At 34.9% G+C, this 14167-nt stretch overlaps 3 protein-coding genes and 1 long non-coding RNA gene across 6 annotated transcripts; 3 read left to right on the plus strand and 1 right to left on the minus strand.

The window, feature by feature from the left end:
- Positions 1-1609: 1609 nt before the first annotated feature.
- LOC138886534 (uncharacterized) lies at positions 1610-10369 on the minus strand. Its single transcript, XR_011405485.1, has 3 exons — positions 10280-10369; positions 7323-7400; positions 1610-2040 (listed from the first exon to the last, which is right to left on the minus strand). It is a non-coding gene; the product is annotated as an uncharacterized lncRNA (long non-coding RNA).
- On the plus strand, positions 2032-8367 carry LOC104228187 (uncharacterized). Of its 3 annotated transcripts, none has more exons than XM_009780598.2 (10): positions 2032-2138; positions 3399-3741; positions 4231-4314; positions 4815-5291; positions 5561-5696; positions 5800-5962; positions 6056-6184; positions 6522-6716; positions 6839-6961; positions 7084-8367. In XM_009780598.2, the coding sequence occupies exons 2-10, from the start codon at positions 3495-3497 to the stop codon at positions 7207-7209; spliced, it is 1680 nt and encodes a 559-aa protein (XP_009778900.1). In that variant the 5' UTR covers positions 2032-2138; positions 3399-3494; the 3' UTR covers positions 7210-8367. The 3 variants fall into 3 exon arrangements, with proteins under 3 accessions (XP_009778900.1, XP_009778901.1, XP_070024308.1); XM_009780599.2 differs by lacking the exon at positions 2032-2138 and adding an exon at positions 2850-3021; XM_070168207.1 differs by lacking the exon at positions 2032-2138 and having other exon boundaries at positions 3078-3741.
- Positions 9769-11180, plus strand: LOC104228188 (uncharacterized). Its single transcript, XM_009780600.2, has 2 exons — positions 9769-9993; positions 10253-11180. The coding sequence occupies exons 1-2, from the start codon at positions 9843-9845 to the stop codon at positions 11017-11019; spliced, it is 918 nt and encodes a 305-aa protein (XP_009778902.1). The 5' UTR covers positions 9769-9842; the 3' UTR covers positions 11020-11180.
- A 693-nt stretch (positions 11181-11873) lies between these two features.
- LOC138885579 (uncharacterized) lies at positions 11874-12629 on the plus strand. The gene is made up of 2 exons (XM_070166542.1): positions 11874-12085; positions 12179-12629. The coding sequence occupies exons 1-2, from the start codon at positions 11874-11876 to the stop codon at positions 12627-12629; spliced, it is 663 nt and encodes a 220-aa protein (XP_070022643.1).
- Positions 12630-14167: the final 1538 nt, after the last annotated feature.

Here is a 14167-nt window from a genome sequence, read left to right on the forward strand (position 1 = left end):
TAAGAAGACATATCAGTTATGTAAGATACTTTATAATTGCTCCATTTGTTAGCTGAAGTTCATACTCATATAAAACCGTCAAGGAGTTCACACTCAAACTAGTTGTTGCTGTTGTTTAGACACATAAGAAGAGTTTTTGATAAATCACTTGATTAATGCAAGTTATGGACGAATTTGACTGCATTGAAAAGGTCCAGTTAGTAAAGCTTATTCCTTTGACACAAAGATACAAACTCGCCAACTAAAAGGTCTTGTACAAATAAGAAGGAATGGCGAAAGGCGAAACAAAGGAGTTAAAAGTATAATTTCCAGTAAACTAAGAGACCTAACTAAGAGTCCTCTGATTTTAACTTGATTTAGGCAAAAGGTCTTTGAATATGTTGACTGACGTACTTATGGATAGTCTTCTCATATTGATAGAGTTTTCCTGTTAGTATGTGTTCTCTATACGACGAGTTCTTTGTGAGATACAATTACATGCTTTTCCTGAGAAGAAATGGCTTATATCTGGAAATATTAATAGAGGTGGCATGTACTAGCCTTCTTGAGATATAGTTTTACCAATTTCATTAAAGTTATCAAATGTAAATTGGTATGCTCCTTCGCTCATTATCAATACTTGTATTTACATACGTTATGCTATTCATTTACTAATATTTTAATAAAGTTTCACTTGATTCTACTTCAGCAATACTGTTATCAACTCATTTTCGAAATAATAACGATCATAAACATTTTCATGGATACTCCTTTTAACTCTGTGCAGATCAACCAGGCTCGCACATTTTGGATACAGGGTCTGTCCTTTCTGATGATTTAGTTCACAACGCGCTCAGCTCGATCTACTTTTTGACGAACTTATATGATATTGAAAACTAAAATTTAAAAGTCAAAGGATAAAGAACTTTATGCGCTTTACTTTTGGGTCCTTGCAGATATTGTCACTGTATATTTATTTACAGTAGTAGTATTTTTTATATTTCTCTTTAGTACTTACAAAAAATCATGACAAAGAATTTGAAAAATTAGTGAGACCTCTCATAAGAGAAAATCAAAATGTTACGGTGAGAATCAGTAATAACATAGTGTAATGAAACAATATAGATTGTTTATGTTGGGTCCGGGCGAAACCCGGGCTATCCCTACTAGTATATATATATATATATATATATATGAGATCAACCTCATTTTGAATTACTAATAATACCATTGCAATTGCTGTTACTAATTTAAAATAATTTAGTCGATTATAGATGAGATTAACCTCATTTTGAATTACTAATAATACCATTGCAATTACAGTTACTAATTTAAAATAATTTATTCGATTATATGGACCTGAGACTGAAAGAAAGACTATTATGTGACATAAAAAAACTAACAACTGACGTCATTAACTAAAAAAGAAAACTTTAAGTAAAATATGTTGGTGTATACAGTATACTAGCTTGTTTTAAAGGAGTATGGGTATTTTGCATAAATTCTCAGAAATATATTTAAAGTTGATTTAAAACTGCATGTACATGCAATAAATTATGGGGGGATGCAAAATAAATGAAGTCTTGTTTTGACAACAAAAATAATTTTTAATAAACAAATTCCAGTAATAATACCTGGACAGAGGGGGTTGGGGATGGTGGGGGAGAGAAAGGGACGGGGACAGGCGGGACTACATCAATCAAATAAACAAACGCACGCACGCACTCTTAGACATTATATAAAATGACGTTCTTGTCCCTCATCTGCTTCTTCTTCTGCTTTCCTGATTCCTCTGAATTCTGAAATCTCTCTCGGCATATATCTCTCTGTCAAATCCATACAAATATAAACAGGAAAAATACACCCAGAAAAATAGAACAGCTGCTTGAAGAAGGAGAAGTTTTAGGAAAAGAGCTTGGATCCGACACGTCGGACCCAAACGCTAGCTCTTTCTCCCTCTCTCTCCCTCTGGTTCTTGAATTTTGCTTTTCTTCTTCTTCATTTACAGGAGAGGGAGACCCACATTCACATCTCTTCGTTGTTAATCATCTTTTCTTCATTCTATACAAAAAAAAAAAAAAAAGGTACCCCACATTATAATTTTTTCACGTAATACTTAAATGTTGCTGGTGGTGAGCAGGTCAGCATTTTTATGTAAGGTATCCATTTTTCGGATCATACTTAGCCTTGCTATTTTCTTGCTTCTTTTACATTTTTCTGCATTCTTTTGTAATCTTTTTTTCTGTACTTAAACACAATGGTGGAGGTGAAATTTTCACCAAGAGATTCAAAAAACAAAAAAAGGAAAATAGAAGCCAGAGATTTAACATTTAATAGTATATAAGAAAAAAAGTTGTTTATCTATATAGTGTAATTTTCCCGGCCCCTTCCGCCCCTTAGCTCCGTCCATGCTTAGATAGGTCCAGATAAAGATAATTAGTTTGAGATTGAGATATAGTAATTGTTTTTTTGTCATAATTTTTGAAGGGTTTAATGATGGGTTCTTTTGAAAATTCGTGGTTCATTGTTTATTTTATTGCTCAAAGAACGAGGCTCTAATTTTGTTTAATAACGTTTTCATCCTCCTTCCTAGGTATTTCCTGACCTGTTGATTAGTAGCTTGTTGTATTGTGAGTTTTTAGTTCTGATCTTTGTTTCCAATATTATTTTAGTTGTTTTCATTCTTCATATTTTGGCCCTTTCTGCTTTCCTACGCATTTGCATTGTTATTTTTATTCCTTTTTTCTGTTATACTAACAACAATTTTGTTGTTATTCTTTTGTTTGTTTGCTTCTTATATGATCTTAATGTGGACCCATTTTCTTCGTTCTCCTTTTTCCCTTTTTCTTATGTCTATAATAATCTGACATCTTTTGTCTAATTAAGCCTCTGAAAGTGAAAACAAGGTCATGTTCATTCCATCCTTTTTCATCATCAACGATTCATAAAGTCAGGACAAGAAAAAAAATAAAAAAATGAAATGGAAAAGCAGCTTATTAGTTATCACATATTTGATCCTGCTACTTTATGTTCACCTTTTCAGTTATGTCTCCAATTTTATCTTTTTTGCTTAAATCTGCAATCACATGAAATTATTAAAGTTTGTTTCATAGTTTCTTTGTACTTAGCCATCTTTGTGCATCTTGTTTGCTTTTTATGTCAGTAATATTCTTGGTGATTCCTTATTCTTAAATGTGTCTTATAAGGTTCACTGCTTTTAAGCCCTGTTAAAAGCTGCTTTTGTCCCATCTTTTTGAGTTTCATTCTAGTATATAAGATTTGAGAGCCACCAAATCAATATCAATTTATATATGTGGCTTTTCTGAATACTTCTTTGCAAGTCCTGTTAACGTGTGATGAACAAATTTGTGAGCTTTTATTGAGATTAACGGTAGCAGTTCCTCTTATTCTCGTGCCAGGTATACTTACTTAATTTCTTGTGTTCAACTTGGAATTTGCATCTTCGCATGGTACAGCAGCAATTCGCAGTGAGATTTGTGAGCTGAGTCATAATAATGGGTGGTTGTGTATCAACTCCAGCAAGCACAATCAGGGTAAGGAAGAAATACCATCGTCGTCATAGAAAGAATTCAAACTCAGGTCTAGTAGGAACCAGGAAAAGAAATAGCGATGCACGGGTGACAGATATTGCTGTTAGTGAGTTTGTTCGTACAACTACAACCTCCGGAAGATCTGAGGTCTCTAGTTCCACATTCCATCTTACTCAGTTGCAGTGGCAACATAGTCAAATAGATGCTAATGGTATACTCTCTTTTTTTCATTTTGAACCTTATTATCTCTTGATATCATATGTGATGAGAAACCTACCGGATTAAATCCTTAAAGTGACAAGTACTTGATCTTCTTTTGAAGGAAATATCCTAGACAAGTGAAATGTCACCTTAGTATACTCCATTAAAATGATATTCCGATTTGATCTGACAAAATAAGTACTTTTCGACGTCTGGAGTTGCTATTTTGTTGTTGGGCAGCATATGTCTCATTCGGTTAGGACACTGGTATCAAAAGAGTATATCCTGCTAAAAGTTTGCATTTTGACATCCTTTTTTTCCTTTGATAGATTAGTGGTTGTGTTAATTCTGATGCCTTTCTTCGTTCGCAATGAGGAAAAGGGATATTCTCTTTTGAAAGCATCGTATTAGCAACTGGAGTTTGTGTGATTAAGCTTTTGATAATGAAAAAGTTTTGAACCTTAAGCTTGAAAATGATGAGATATTTACTTGCTTACAGTTCTTTGTCAAGAAGAAGCATGGTTTGACACGCACAGCATTTTGGAGTCCGACTCAGATGATGACTTCAGTAGTGTTCATGGGGGTAATATCATTGATTTTGGGCATATTTAGTTGTGTTTTAATGTCAATTTCGTACTTTGTTTTGCTGTTCTTGAATGTGTTTTAAGTGATACTTATAATTGATGACGTCTTCTTTCTATTAAGAAGGCCATCATTCTTAGGAAAAGAAAAAGAAGAATACCACCTTATTCATTACCCTATGTTTTTGGCAGTTCTTATCCCTTTCTTTTTGTTTCTTTTTTTTTTGGGGGGGGGGGGGGAGCGCTTCTCTTATCTTTTGCGGAAATTCCATCAGAACTATTTTGGAGTGAGACACTATTGGTTCATAACGGATCATATGCTCTTTAGCAGATGGAATCTATATCATTTCCAGAAGATCAGAAGCTGACAGGAATCTATGACAATGTTACGACATTAATGTTTAATTGGCAAACTATATGTTAGAAAGTTTCTTTCTTAAGTTTAATGAACCAAGTGACAAAGTTATTACTTATTCGTTCTATTCCTTCTCGCTTCTTGTAGATATTTTCCCCAACATTTCAAGTGGACAAGTACTTCAGTATGAAACTTCATCATGCTTTATGGATAGCAAACTCAAGTACAAAGAATACCATGAGAAATATCTCAAGATAGATGGCAGTAAAACAGAGAAGGTTTTGAGCAAAGATGTAGTTCAGGATCCAAAAGGACTTGCAGTTGTAAGTGCTCAAGACTATATTCCATCGCTAGGGAAGGGTGAAGACCTTGGAACCAAAAAGAAGAAGAATTTGGATCGTGCCTATGCAAGTTTTAAAGGTGTAAAAAAGGATAAACTGCAGGAGAAAACTCAGGAGAAGGTGTTCAAGTCTGTCTTACCGAAGCTGGTTAGTTCATTGAGTTTCAATGACAAAACAATTAATGCATCAAATTCAGGCCCACATTCTCAAGTAAAGAAATCAACTATTATAAGGCTTTCTCTGAAGAGGACGTCTGTTGATGGAGAAGAAAAGAACGAATTTTGTGAGTACTTCCTCCACTTTCCATTTGTGTATATTATTCTTTCAGCATAAACTGACTCCAATTTGAGAATTCCATTATACGAATTTGTTCCATCACATTTTTATTCCCCTTATTTTTTTAAAATCTAATCACCAGCTAAACCTTCTCGAGATCATGATGCATTTACCTTCATGTTAGATTTCTTGTTCTGGAGTGTGTAAAAAGAGAAGTCGAAAAGCTAATTGAGAAAGCTAGTTAACAGTATTTTAAATATAATGGTATTCTTGTAGGTTCTTCAAGAAAGTATCTTGTCCGCCCCAGGGCTGGGCACGTAATTCCTTGTTGCACAGAAGAAAAGCTCATTGCAGGAAGTTGGTCAAAGATTGAGCCCTCAAACTTTAAGCTCCGTGGTGATAGTTATTTCAAGTGCGCTCTTAACTTACCTTTCTCTTTGTCAATTAATTACTGTTGTTGAGATTTTGCAGTGGATTTTACACATGTTTCTTTACATTTTTCATTTAATCTGCAGAGATAAGAGGAAAAGCCCTGCTCCTAATGTGTGTCCTTATATTCCAATTGGGGTCGACTTATTTGTTTGCCCTAGAAAGATCAATCACATCGCACAGCACATTGAGCTTCCTTCTATAAAAGGAGATGGAAAAATACCTCCATTACTAATTGTTAATATTCAGGTATTACAGCAGTCTCTCCCAACTAAGCAAAGGAGTTTTTATTAGATAAAACATCCTGTTCTAATTAGTAATAAAGTTGTTTTTCTTTGTCAGTTGCCTACTTATCCTGCTCCAATGTTCCTTGGTGATGCTGATGGGGAAGGCTTGAGCCTTGTTATATATTTCAAACTTTCTGAAAGTTTTGAGGAGGACATCTCTCCCCAGTTTCAAGACTTCATCAAGGTAATTTATGTCATCTTTCTGAAGCAAAAACAACACCTTTTCTTCTCCTTTCGGTTTTCCTTTTCCCCTTCTACTTTACTCGAAGTTTGGGAAAGGTGTTCATGCGAGTGGAAGAAACTGCTCAAATGTCTGGTTGATATGTAGCAATCTTCCTAAGTTAGTAAACAAGCGAAACCAAAATAAACTTTCTCACGTTTTAACCAATTTTGGCAGTTATTTGTCATGCTTGGTTACAGATCTAGCCCTGATAGTGGTACTAGGGGAATGGGAGAACTTTCATTATGCCCTGGTTCCCTATTAGTTTTGCATTTAAATGTGCTACTGATTTTTGTTGTAGAGATTCATTGAAGACGACATGGAAAAGGTAAAAGGATTTGCAAAGGAGTCAATTGTTCCTTTCAGAGAGAGATTGAAGATTACGGTTGGGTTGGTTAATCCAGATGAGCTTGTTTCAAGTGCAACAGAAAGAAAGCTTTTGAATGCTTACAATGAAAAGCCTGTGCTTTCCCGTCCTCAACACAACTTTTATCAGGTGACACTCTAAATGATTTTTACTTCAGTACTATGACTTTAGTTTATAGTCAGTTTAGCAACATCTTTGCTGTTTTCGAGTGCCACAGTATTCTGAAAGAGCATGGTGTCTTCTTATTGCAGGGCCCAAATTACTTTGAAGTTGATCTTGATATTCATCGCTTCAGCTACATAGCTAGAAAGGGGCTTGATGCTTTTAGAGAACGTTTACAACATGGAATAGTTGATTTTGGTCTAACAATTCAGGTTTCTTATTTTCCCCTTATTTTTCAGAAACAAAAAATGATGCTGATTAGTTTTGAGAATGGTTGGCTTACTTTTGGCATTATAATGGTGTATGCTCATTGGGTATTCACTACATTCCACAGGCACAGAAGCCAGAGGAGTTGCCAGAGAAAGTGCTTGGTTGTGTTAGATTGAACAAGATAGATTTTGTTGATCGTGGCCAAATACCCACGCTTGTGAGAGTTGAGGAAGATTCGTGTTCAGATTAATACAACTAATTACCCGCATATTGCATGGGGGAGTAGATGTTAGTGTATCTTGAGCTCTATGTATATAGCTCAATTGTTTTGAAAAATACACACATTCAATATTAAATACGCACCTGTTGCTACTAACTTGTGAAGTGATAGTGGATGCAGTTGCACTCCGAACTCACTGACTTAACATCCTTGATTTGCTTCTGCACTCAAACCATTCCGACTTTCTATAATGAGAACAAATATGAGGACAATAAGATGAATAGAAAGTTATCATGTTCAATACGCTGACTCTGTAACATCAAAATTCACAGTGCAAGATGGCTTGGCTGTTGTTTGATAGGTTGCCTTCTGAAAATCTGGTCTCGTGGACAAAGATGATATCTGCATATACTGAAAAAAGGATTGTAGAGGCATCTGAGTTAATGCATTCGAATGTAGGAAGATGGTTCGAGCCTTGATGTTGTCGCTTCTGTTAGTATTCTAGCTGCCTGTACTGATCTTGTATGCTTAGTTTGATAAAAGAAGTGCTGAGTGTATGATCCCATTGTGAGTGTATGTGCAAGGTTAATACTCTAGTTTGCATTGCCTTCATTGATGAGTATGCTAAGCGTGGGAGATTGATTTAGGTCTGAGGAGATATATTAGTTTCTTGGAATGTTGATACATGGTTAGCTTTACATGGATATGGAAAGAAGGCACGGCTTTTCGCCATTTCTCTCATGAAACTAGAAGGACGTGTGCCTGATGACATGACATTGGTAGGTATCTTGTGCATGTAGACTCGTACACTTGCGTGTGTATATGGGGTTGGGAGGGGAAGGGGGGTATGACCATTCTGTATCTGGAGTCTATCAGACCCGAGGAATTAAAATTAGCATCGAGCAAGCCACTAAAAGAGTAAAACGCTCCTTACCAAAAAGTTTTCATTGGTGTGAAGGAATCTCAACTATTCTACCACAAACTTTTGGTAGTAGAGTAATATTGGTTTGGTGGAGGAGGATAGCTTATTTTTATTCTATGGAGAGAGATTATGGGGTTATTTATAAATTAGAGCAGTATGCTTGTCTAATTGATCTTTTAGGTCGTAGTGACTGTATTGGAGAAGCTTTTGAGCTTTAATGTGTATTGACACTTGAACCAAATAATAAGATTTGGTATTGCTTTTTAGTGGGAGACTGTTAAAGCAGCTTTACTGCTTTCTTCAATGGCGGAATACAATTTAAAAAGCCGCCCCATCCATGGACATAGTATCAAATTAAGAAAATTAATTATCAACTTGATTTGATTTGATTTCTAGCTAGTGCGAATTTTCGATATCTTTGAACTACCCTAACCACAAGAGTCTATGCCGCCCCATCCATGGACATAGTATCAAATTAAGAAAATTAATTATCAACTTGATTTGATTTGATTTCTAGCTAGTGCGAATTTTCGATATCTTTGAACTACCCTAACCACAAGAGTCTATGCTGCCCCATCCATGGACATAGTATCAAATTAAGAAAATTAATTATCAACTTGATTTGATTTGATTTCTAGCTAGTGCGAATTTTCGATATCTTTGAACTACCCTAACCACAAGAGTCTATGCCGCCCCATCCATGGACATAGTATCAAATTAAGAAAATTAATTATCAACTTGATTTGATTTGATTTCTAGCTAGTGCGAATTTTCGATATCTTTGAACTACCCTAACCACAAGAGTCTATGCTGCCCCATCCATGGACATAGTATCAAATTAAGAAAATTAATTATCAACTTGATTTGATTTGATTTCTAGCTAGTGCGAATTTTCGATATCTTTGAACTACCCTAACCACAAGAGTCTATGCCGCCCCATCCATGGACATAGTATCAAATTAAGAAAATTAATTATCAACTTGATTTGATTTGATTTCTAGCTAGTGCGAATTTTCGATATTTTTGAACTACCCTAACCACAAGAGTCTATTCTCCCACTTAGTCATAGATTTTCGCTTCATTTTTTCAAAATAAAATAAAATTGAAAACATTATTGTTTAAGAAATATGATCATGTTTTGGGAAGAAAAAAAATTCAAAAAGTTTCAAGTTTTCAAAACAGTTTTTGGGTAAAAATGTTTCTTCCACTCACCATACTTCAACTTTCTTCAAATAAAATATATGTCCAAACACAACTTTAATTTTCTTTTTTTTTAAAATTTCAATTAAATCTATGTAATGGTAGCTAGGACTCAACCCGGGAAAGAAGAAGAAAGAAAGTGGGAAAAGAAAGAGGAAGTCATACTGACCTCTGTGGCTAGAACCAGAACACATCATTCATAAAAGTGCACCAGATTTCAGCAGATTAAACCTTAGCCACTTCTAACTCATACCAACCAAACAATATCCTGCATAAGTACACGTGTAATCCTATAACTGTTGTCCTGTCTTCTTACGTGTAAAGCCATATCTATTAGCCCATACTTTTGGGAAAGTCACTCTGCCAACAGTGAAAAAGCATCCTACTTGTACTGGATTGGCTCTAAAACTTGCTGTGGTCTACATTTAGCCACATTCTCCATATAAAACACAGTGAATTCTCTCTTTGTACTTCAATCCTATATCCACTATAACACTGTTTCACTCTTTATAGCACAATCCTTTTGAATTCTGAAACCAATATGGAAGCTTGCTTTGTCACTTCAAAGCCCTTGTCAGAGAAACTCTTCCCTTTGTTAGGATCAAGAATTTCTTATTCTACAAGAAGAAGGTTATTTGTTACTAGTCAGTTTCATCAGCTCAAAAAGGTTGGCACTCCTTTGTCACTGACTTGTAAGTCTCCTCTTTCTTGTGTGAAACAGTCTATTAAAATTGTGATGCTCAAATTACCTCACGATCAACAGCGGAGTCTATTAAAGTTATTATTCTTAACTAATTTTAAACAATAACTCAGGGGATTAGGGGTAATTTCAATCATTTGGAAAAAGGAGTTTTTCATTAGTTGAAAAATTGTGCATAGGCTACTGTGATAACTGCCGTCTGTTTTTGGTTCATGTAAGCTACAAAAGATGAGAAAACTTTGTACTTGTAGGTTGTCAGGCAAGTTCATCATCCTCACCTCAAGACGAAGAAAGATCTTTTGCTGATTCTGATTGGCGATCATTTCGAGCACGATTGGTGGCCGGAGAAAAAGCTTTACGCTCAGAAGAGCCTTCCTCCGTCGTCAATCCCGACACCGTCGACGATATTCCGCCGCCTCCGGCCGTCACAATTGGTAGCAAATGGGCTCACACCATTCACGAACCAGAGAAAGGTTGCTTGCTCATTGCCACTGAAAAGCTCGATGGTGTCCACATTTTCGAGCGGACCGTAGTTCTCTTATTGTCAATGGGCCCAATAGGCCCAACGGGCTTAATTCTGAACAGGCCATCACTTATGTCAATCAAAGAAATGAGATCTTCGGTATTGGACATGTCCGCGACCTTTGCGAATAGGCCGTTGTTCTTTGGTGGGCCTTTAGAAGAAGGGCTTTTTTTAGTAAGCCCAAATGAAGGAGGAGAAGATGGGCTTGGAAAAAGTGGAGTATTTGATGAAGTAATGAAGAATGTGTATTATGGTACAAAAGAGAGTGTAGGCTGTGCTGCTGAAATGGTAAAAAGGGATGTAGTTGGGCTTGAAAACTTCAGGTTTTTTGATGGGTATTGTGCATGGGAGAGAGATCAATTGCGGGATGAGATTAAAGCTGGTTATTGGACAGTAGCAGCTTGTAGCCCAAGTGTAATTGGGCTGTCTAATGTTGCAAGTATTGGGCTCTGGGAAGAAGTTCTTGGGCTTATGGGCCCCAAGAAAGTTTGGTGAACTGATAATTTGGATCATTTCTAATGTTTGTCATTTGTAAAGAAAGGATATGCGTTAACTTTTGAGTTGTTCTACTTTGGGAGCCCAACATTGTAAATTATTATGCATTGAAATGTGAACTTTTGACTGATTAAATGAGAATGGAGTTATACTTTGTCAAATAGCCTAATTCCTTAAGATTTCATGTTAATGCATATTTTCGCACACTAAAGGGGAAGAACATAAGAGGTTCAATCTTTTAAATTCTTTCAGGATCTCGAGAAGGAATGGCGTGAATTTGTCAGGCTGTTAGATGAATCCATGCAACAATGCAATGAATAAAATTTTAAAAAATACATTGCGTTTGAGTTTATAAACTATATATTAAACAAGTGTAGATTTCTAAAAGAAATGAATATTGATTTTATTTATCTAGATCATTAAAAATGTTATGATAAATATCACATTATGGTGGATGTTTACTCTTCTTCCATGATCTTCATCTCAAATGCTTAATGACATATTCAATGACATATTTTGTATGTTCAATATATTTTGTATGTTCCATGACATATTTTCTTCACTTTTTATGCATATATAAAGGCCTTGTAATAGATAGGAAAATACACACAATTGAAGAAGAAATAAGAATCTCTCTTCCTCTCTTTCTCTCTATATCTCTTAGTTTGTTTTGCTTGTTCTATATTGCTATTTTGGGTTATATTTTACAACACGTTATCAGCACGAGACTCTACCATCTCAAAAAGATCTTTGAGAAAATTAAGGTATAATTTTTCTCAAATTTGTATTTTTTTTAAATGTCTGATATTATGAAAAGAAAGTTCGTTGCCCTTGAAATTTAGGGCAAGAATTATATGACATGGGTATTGGATGCTGAAATCCATTTAGATGCAATGGGTCTTGGAGATGCCATTAAAGATAAAGATAAAACATCTACACAAGATTGTGTTAAGGCCTTGATTTTCTTGCGCCATCACCTTAATGAAGGGTTGAAAATTGAATATCTCACAGTGAAAGATCCATTTGTTTTGTGGAATGGTTTAAAGGAAAGATATGACAACTTAAAGTTGGTCACTCTTCCACAAGCACGATATGATTGGGCTCATCTTAGGCTCCAAGACTTTAAGTCTGTTTCTAAATATAATTCTGCTATGTTTAGAATTACTTCCAAATTGAAACTCTGTGGAGATAATATCAATGACTATGATATGCTTGAAAAAACGTTTACAACGTTTCATGCCTCCAATATGGTCTTACAACAGCAGTACCGAGAGAAAGGCTTCACAAAGTACTCTCAGTTGATTTCTCTTCTACTTGTGGCTGAACGAAACAATGAATTGCTTATGAGAAATCACGAAAATCGACTCACTAGGTCTACACCATTGCTTAAAGAGGATGAGGTGTATTCCCATTATACTAATCGTGGAAAAGATCGTGGCCATATTCGTGGTCGTGGTCGTGGTCGTGGCCATATCCAAGGAAGAAATTTTCCTGGTGTTAATCATCCTCCACCGAAAAATAACTTCCAAAAATGGAAAGGTAAAGATGAGAAGCGAAACGCAGAGGGTTCAGAAACTAACTGCTATCGTTGCGGTGGAAAAGGGCATTGAGCAAAAATTTATCGCATACCAAAATATTTGGTTGAGCTTTATCAAGCATCTCTGAAGAATAAAGGCTCTGAAGCCAATCTTGTATATGACAATGAATTTGACATCACCCACTTGGATGTGGCAGATTTTTTTAAGCACCCTGATGAAAAAAATAAACCACTTGATTGGTGATGGATCTGTGGTTAGAGATGATTGAGCAATTTAATTTTTATGCTTTTCTATTCATAGTATGTAATGAATAAGCATCTTGTGATTTTTATTGCACTTTATAATTCTTCTTATGTAGTTCTTAAGAATATTTTTATTTTCGAAATTTTATAAATTTCACAAACAAGGAGTAATATCCTATTAATAAGTATTCTAGTCTCAGTGATTTTTTAACGATTTTAACTTTCCTATACATTGCTTTAATTCTCTTTAAGAAAAGGTTTACAAGCACCCTGGAACAACTTTTGTTACTTCACCCTCAATTTTTTTTGAGTATGTTCTTTTCTTATACGGATCAATTATTTTTCATACAATGTGTAGGAAAATGCAAATAATTTATACATGTAAATAAATTTGTTGTAATTGTATTAGTCATATGTGTACTTGTATTATTTTTTGCGTAATTATTTGTATAATAATTAGAATTTGCCAGAAAATGCATTAAAGACTGCTATTGAATTATTGGTTTAACTTTATTTCTTTTCCATTTTTTTCTAAAAATACTAATATTTATTCATATACTTCTTTTGTATGTCAAACTATGGGAAGCAAATATGGATATCTTTCAAAGCAAACTTGGATCAAAGTTCAATTATAAAAATATTTGCTTAATTGATTCATGTACGACACATACAATATTCAAAGAGAAGAAATATTTCTCTCATTTAAGTATGTGTAAGGCAGATATTACTACAATTTCTGGTAGTAGTAATCTAATTGAAGGCTCTGGAAGAGCTACTATAACTCTGCCTATGAGAATAATAATTATCATTGAGAATGCAATTTTCTCCTCCAAGTCCAAGAGGAACTTGTTGAGTTTTAAAGATATCCGCAGAAATGGATTTCATATTGAGACAATTGATAAGAATAATATGAAATATCTCATCGTTACCAAGAATGTCTCTGGCCAGAAAAGAATTATTGAGAAATTTCCATCTTTATCTTGTGGCATGTATTGGACAAAAATTAGTGTAATTGAGGCACATTCTACCTTAAACCAAAAGGTTACTGCTTCCAATACTTTTGTACTTTGTCATGATCGATTGGCCATCCTGGATCAATTATGATGAGACGAATCATAGAAAACTCAAATGGGCATCCATTAAAGAATTTGAAAATTCTTTTAAATAATGAATTTTCTTGTACTTCTTGTTATCAAGGCAAGTTAATTATAAGACCATCACCAACAAAGGTTGGGATTGAGTCCCCTGCATTTTTAGAACGTATACAAGGAGACATTTGTGGACCTATTCACCCGCCTAGTGGGTCGTTTAAATATTTTATGGTTTTAATAGATGCATCCTCTAGATGGTCTCATGTATGCCTATTGT

The sequence above is a fragment of the Nicotiana sylvestris genome, chromosome 2, assembly GCF_000393655.2.
Source record: "Nicotiana sylvestris chromosome 2, ASM39365v2, whole genome shotgun sequence".
Classification (NCBI taxonomy): Eukaryota; Viridiplantae; Streptophyta; class Magnoliopsida; order Solanales; family Solanaceae; genus Nicotiana; species Nicotiana sylvestris.

Coding starts and splice junctions, on each gene's coding strand:
- LOC104228188 (XM_009780600.2), top strand. CDS start 9,843: ATGGAAGCTTGCTTTGTCACTTCAAAGCCCTTGTCAGAGAAACTCTTC. Junction 9,994..10,252: donor CACTCCTTTGTCACTGACTT/GTAAGTCTCCTC, acceptor TTGTACTTGTAG/GTTGTCAGGCAAGTTCATCA.
- LOC138885579 (XM_070166542.1), top strand. CDS start 11,874: ATGACATGGGTATTGGATGCTGAAATCCATTTAGATGCAATGGGTCTT. Junction 12,086..12,178: donor GAAAGATATGACAACTTAAA/GTTGGTCACTCT, acceptor TGCTATGTTTAG/AATTACTTCCAAATTGAAAC.
- LOC104228187 (XM_009780598.2), top strand. CDS start 3,495: ATGGGTGGTTGTGTATCAACTCCAGCAAGCACAATCAGGGTAAGGAAG. Junction 3,742..4,230: donor TAGTCAAATAGATGCTAATG/GTATACTCTCTT, acceptor ACTTGCTTACAG/TTCTTTGTCAAGAAGAAGCA. Junction 6,185..6,521: donor AGTTTCAAGACTTCATCAAG/GTAATTTATGTC, acceptor TTTTTGTTGTAG/AGATTCATTGAAGACGACAT.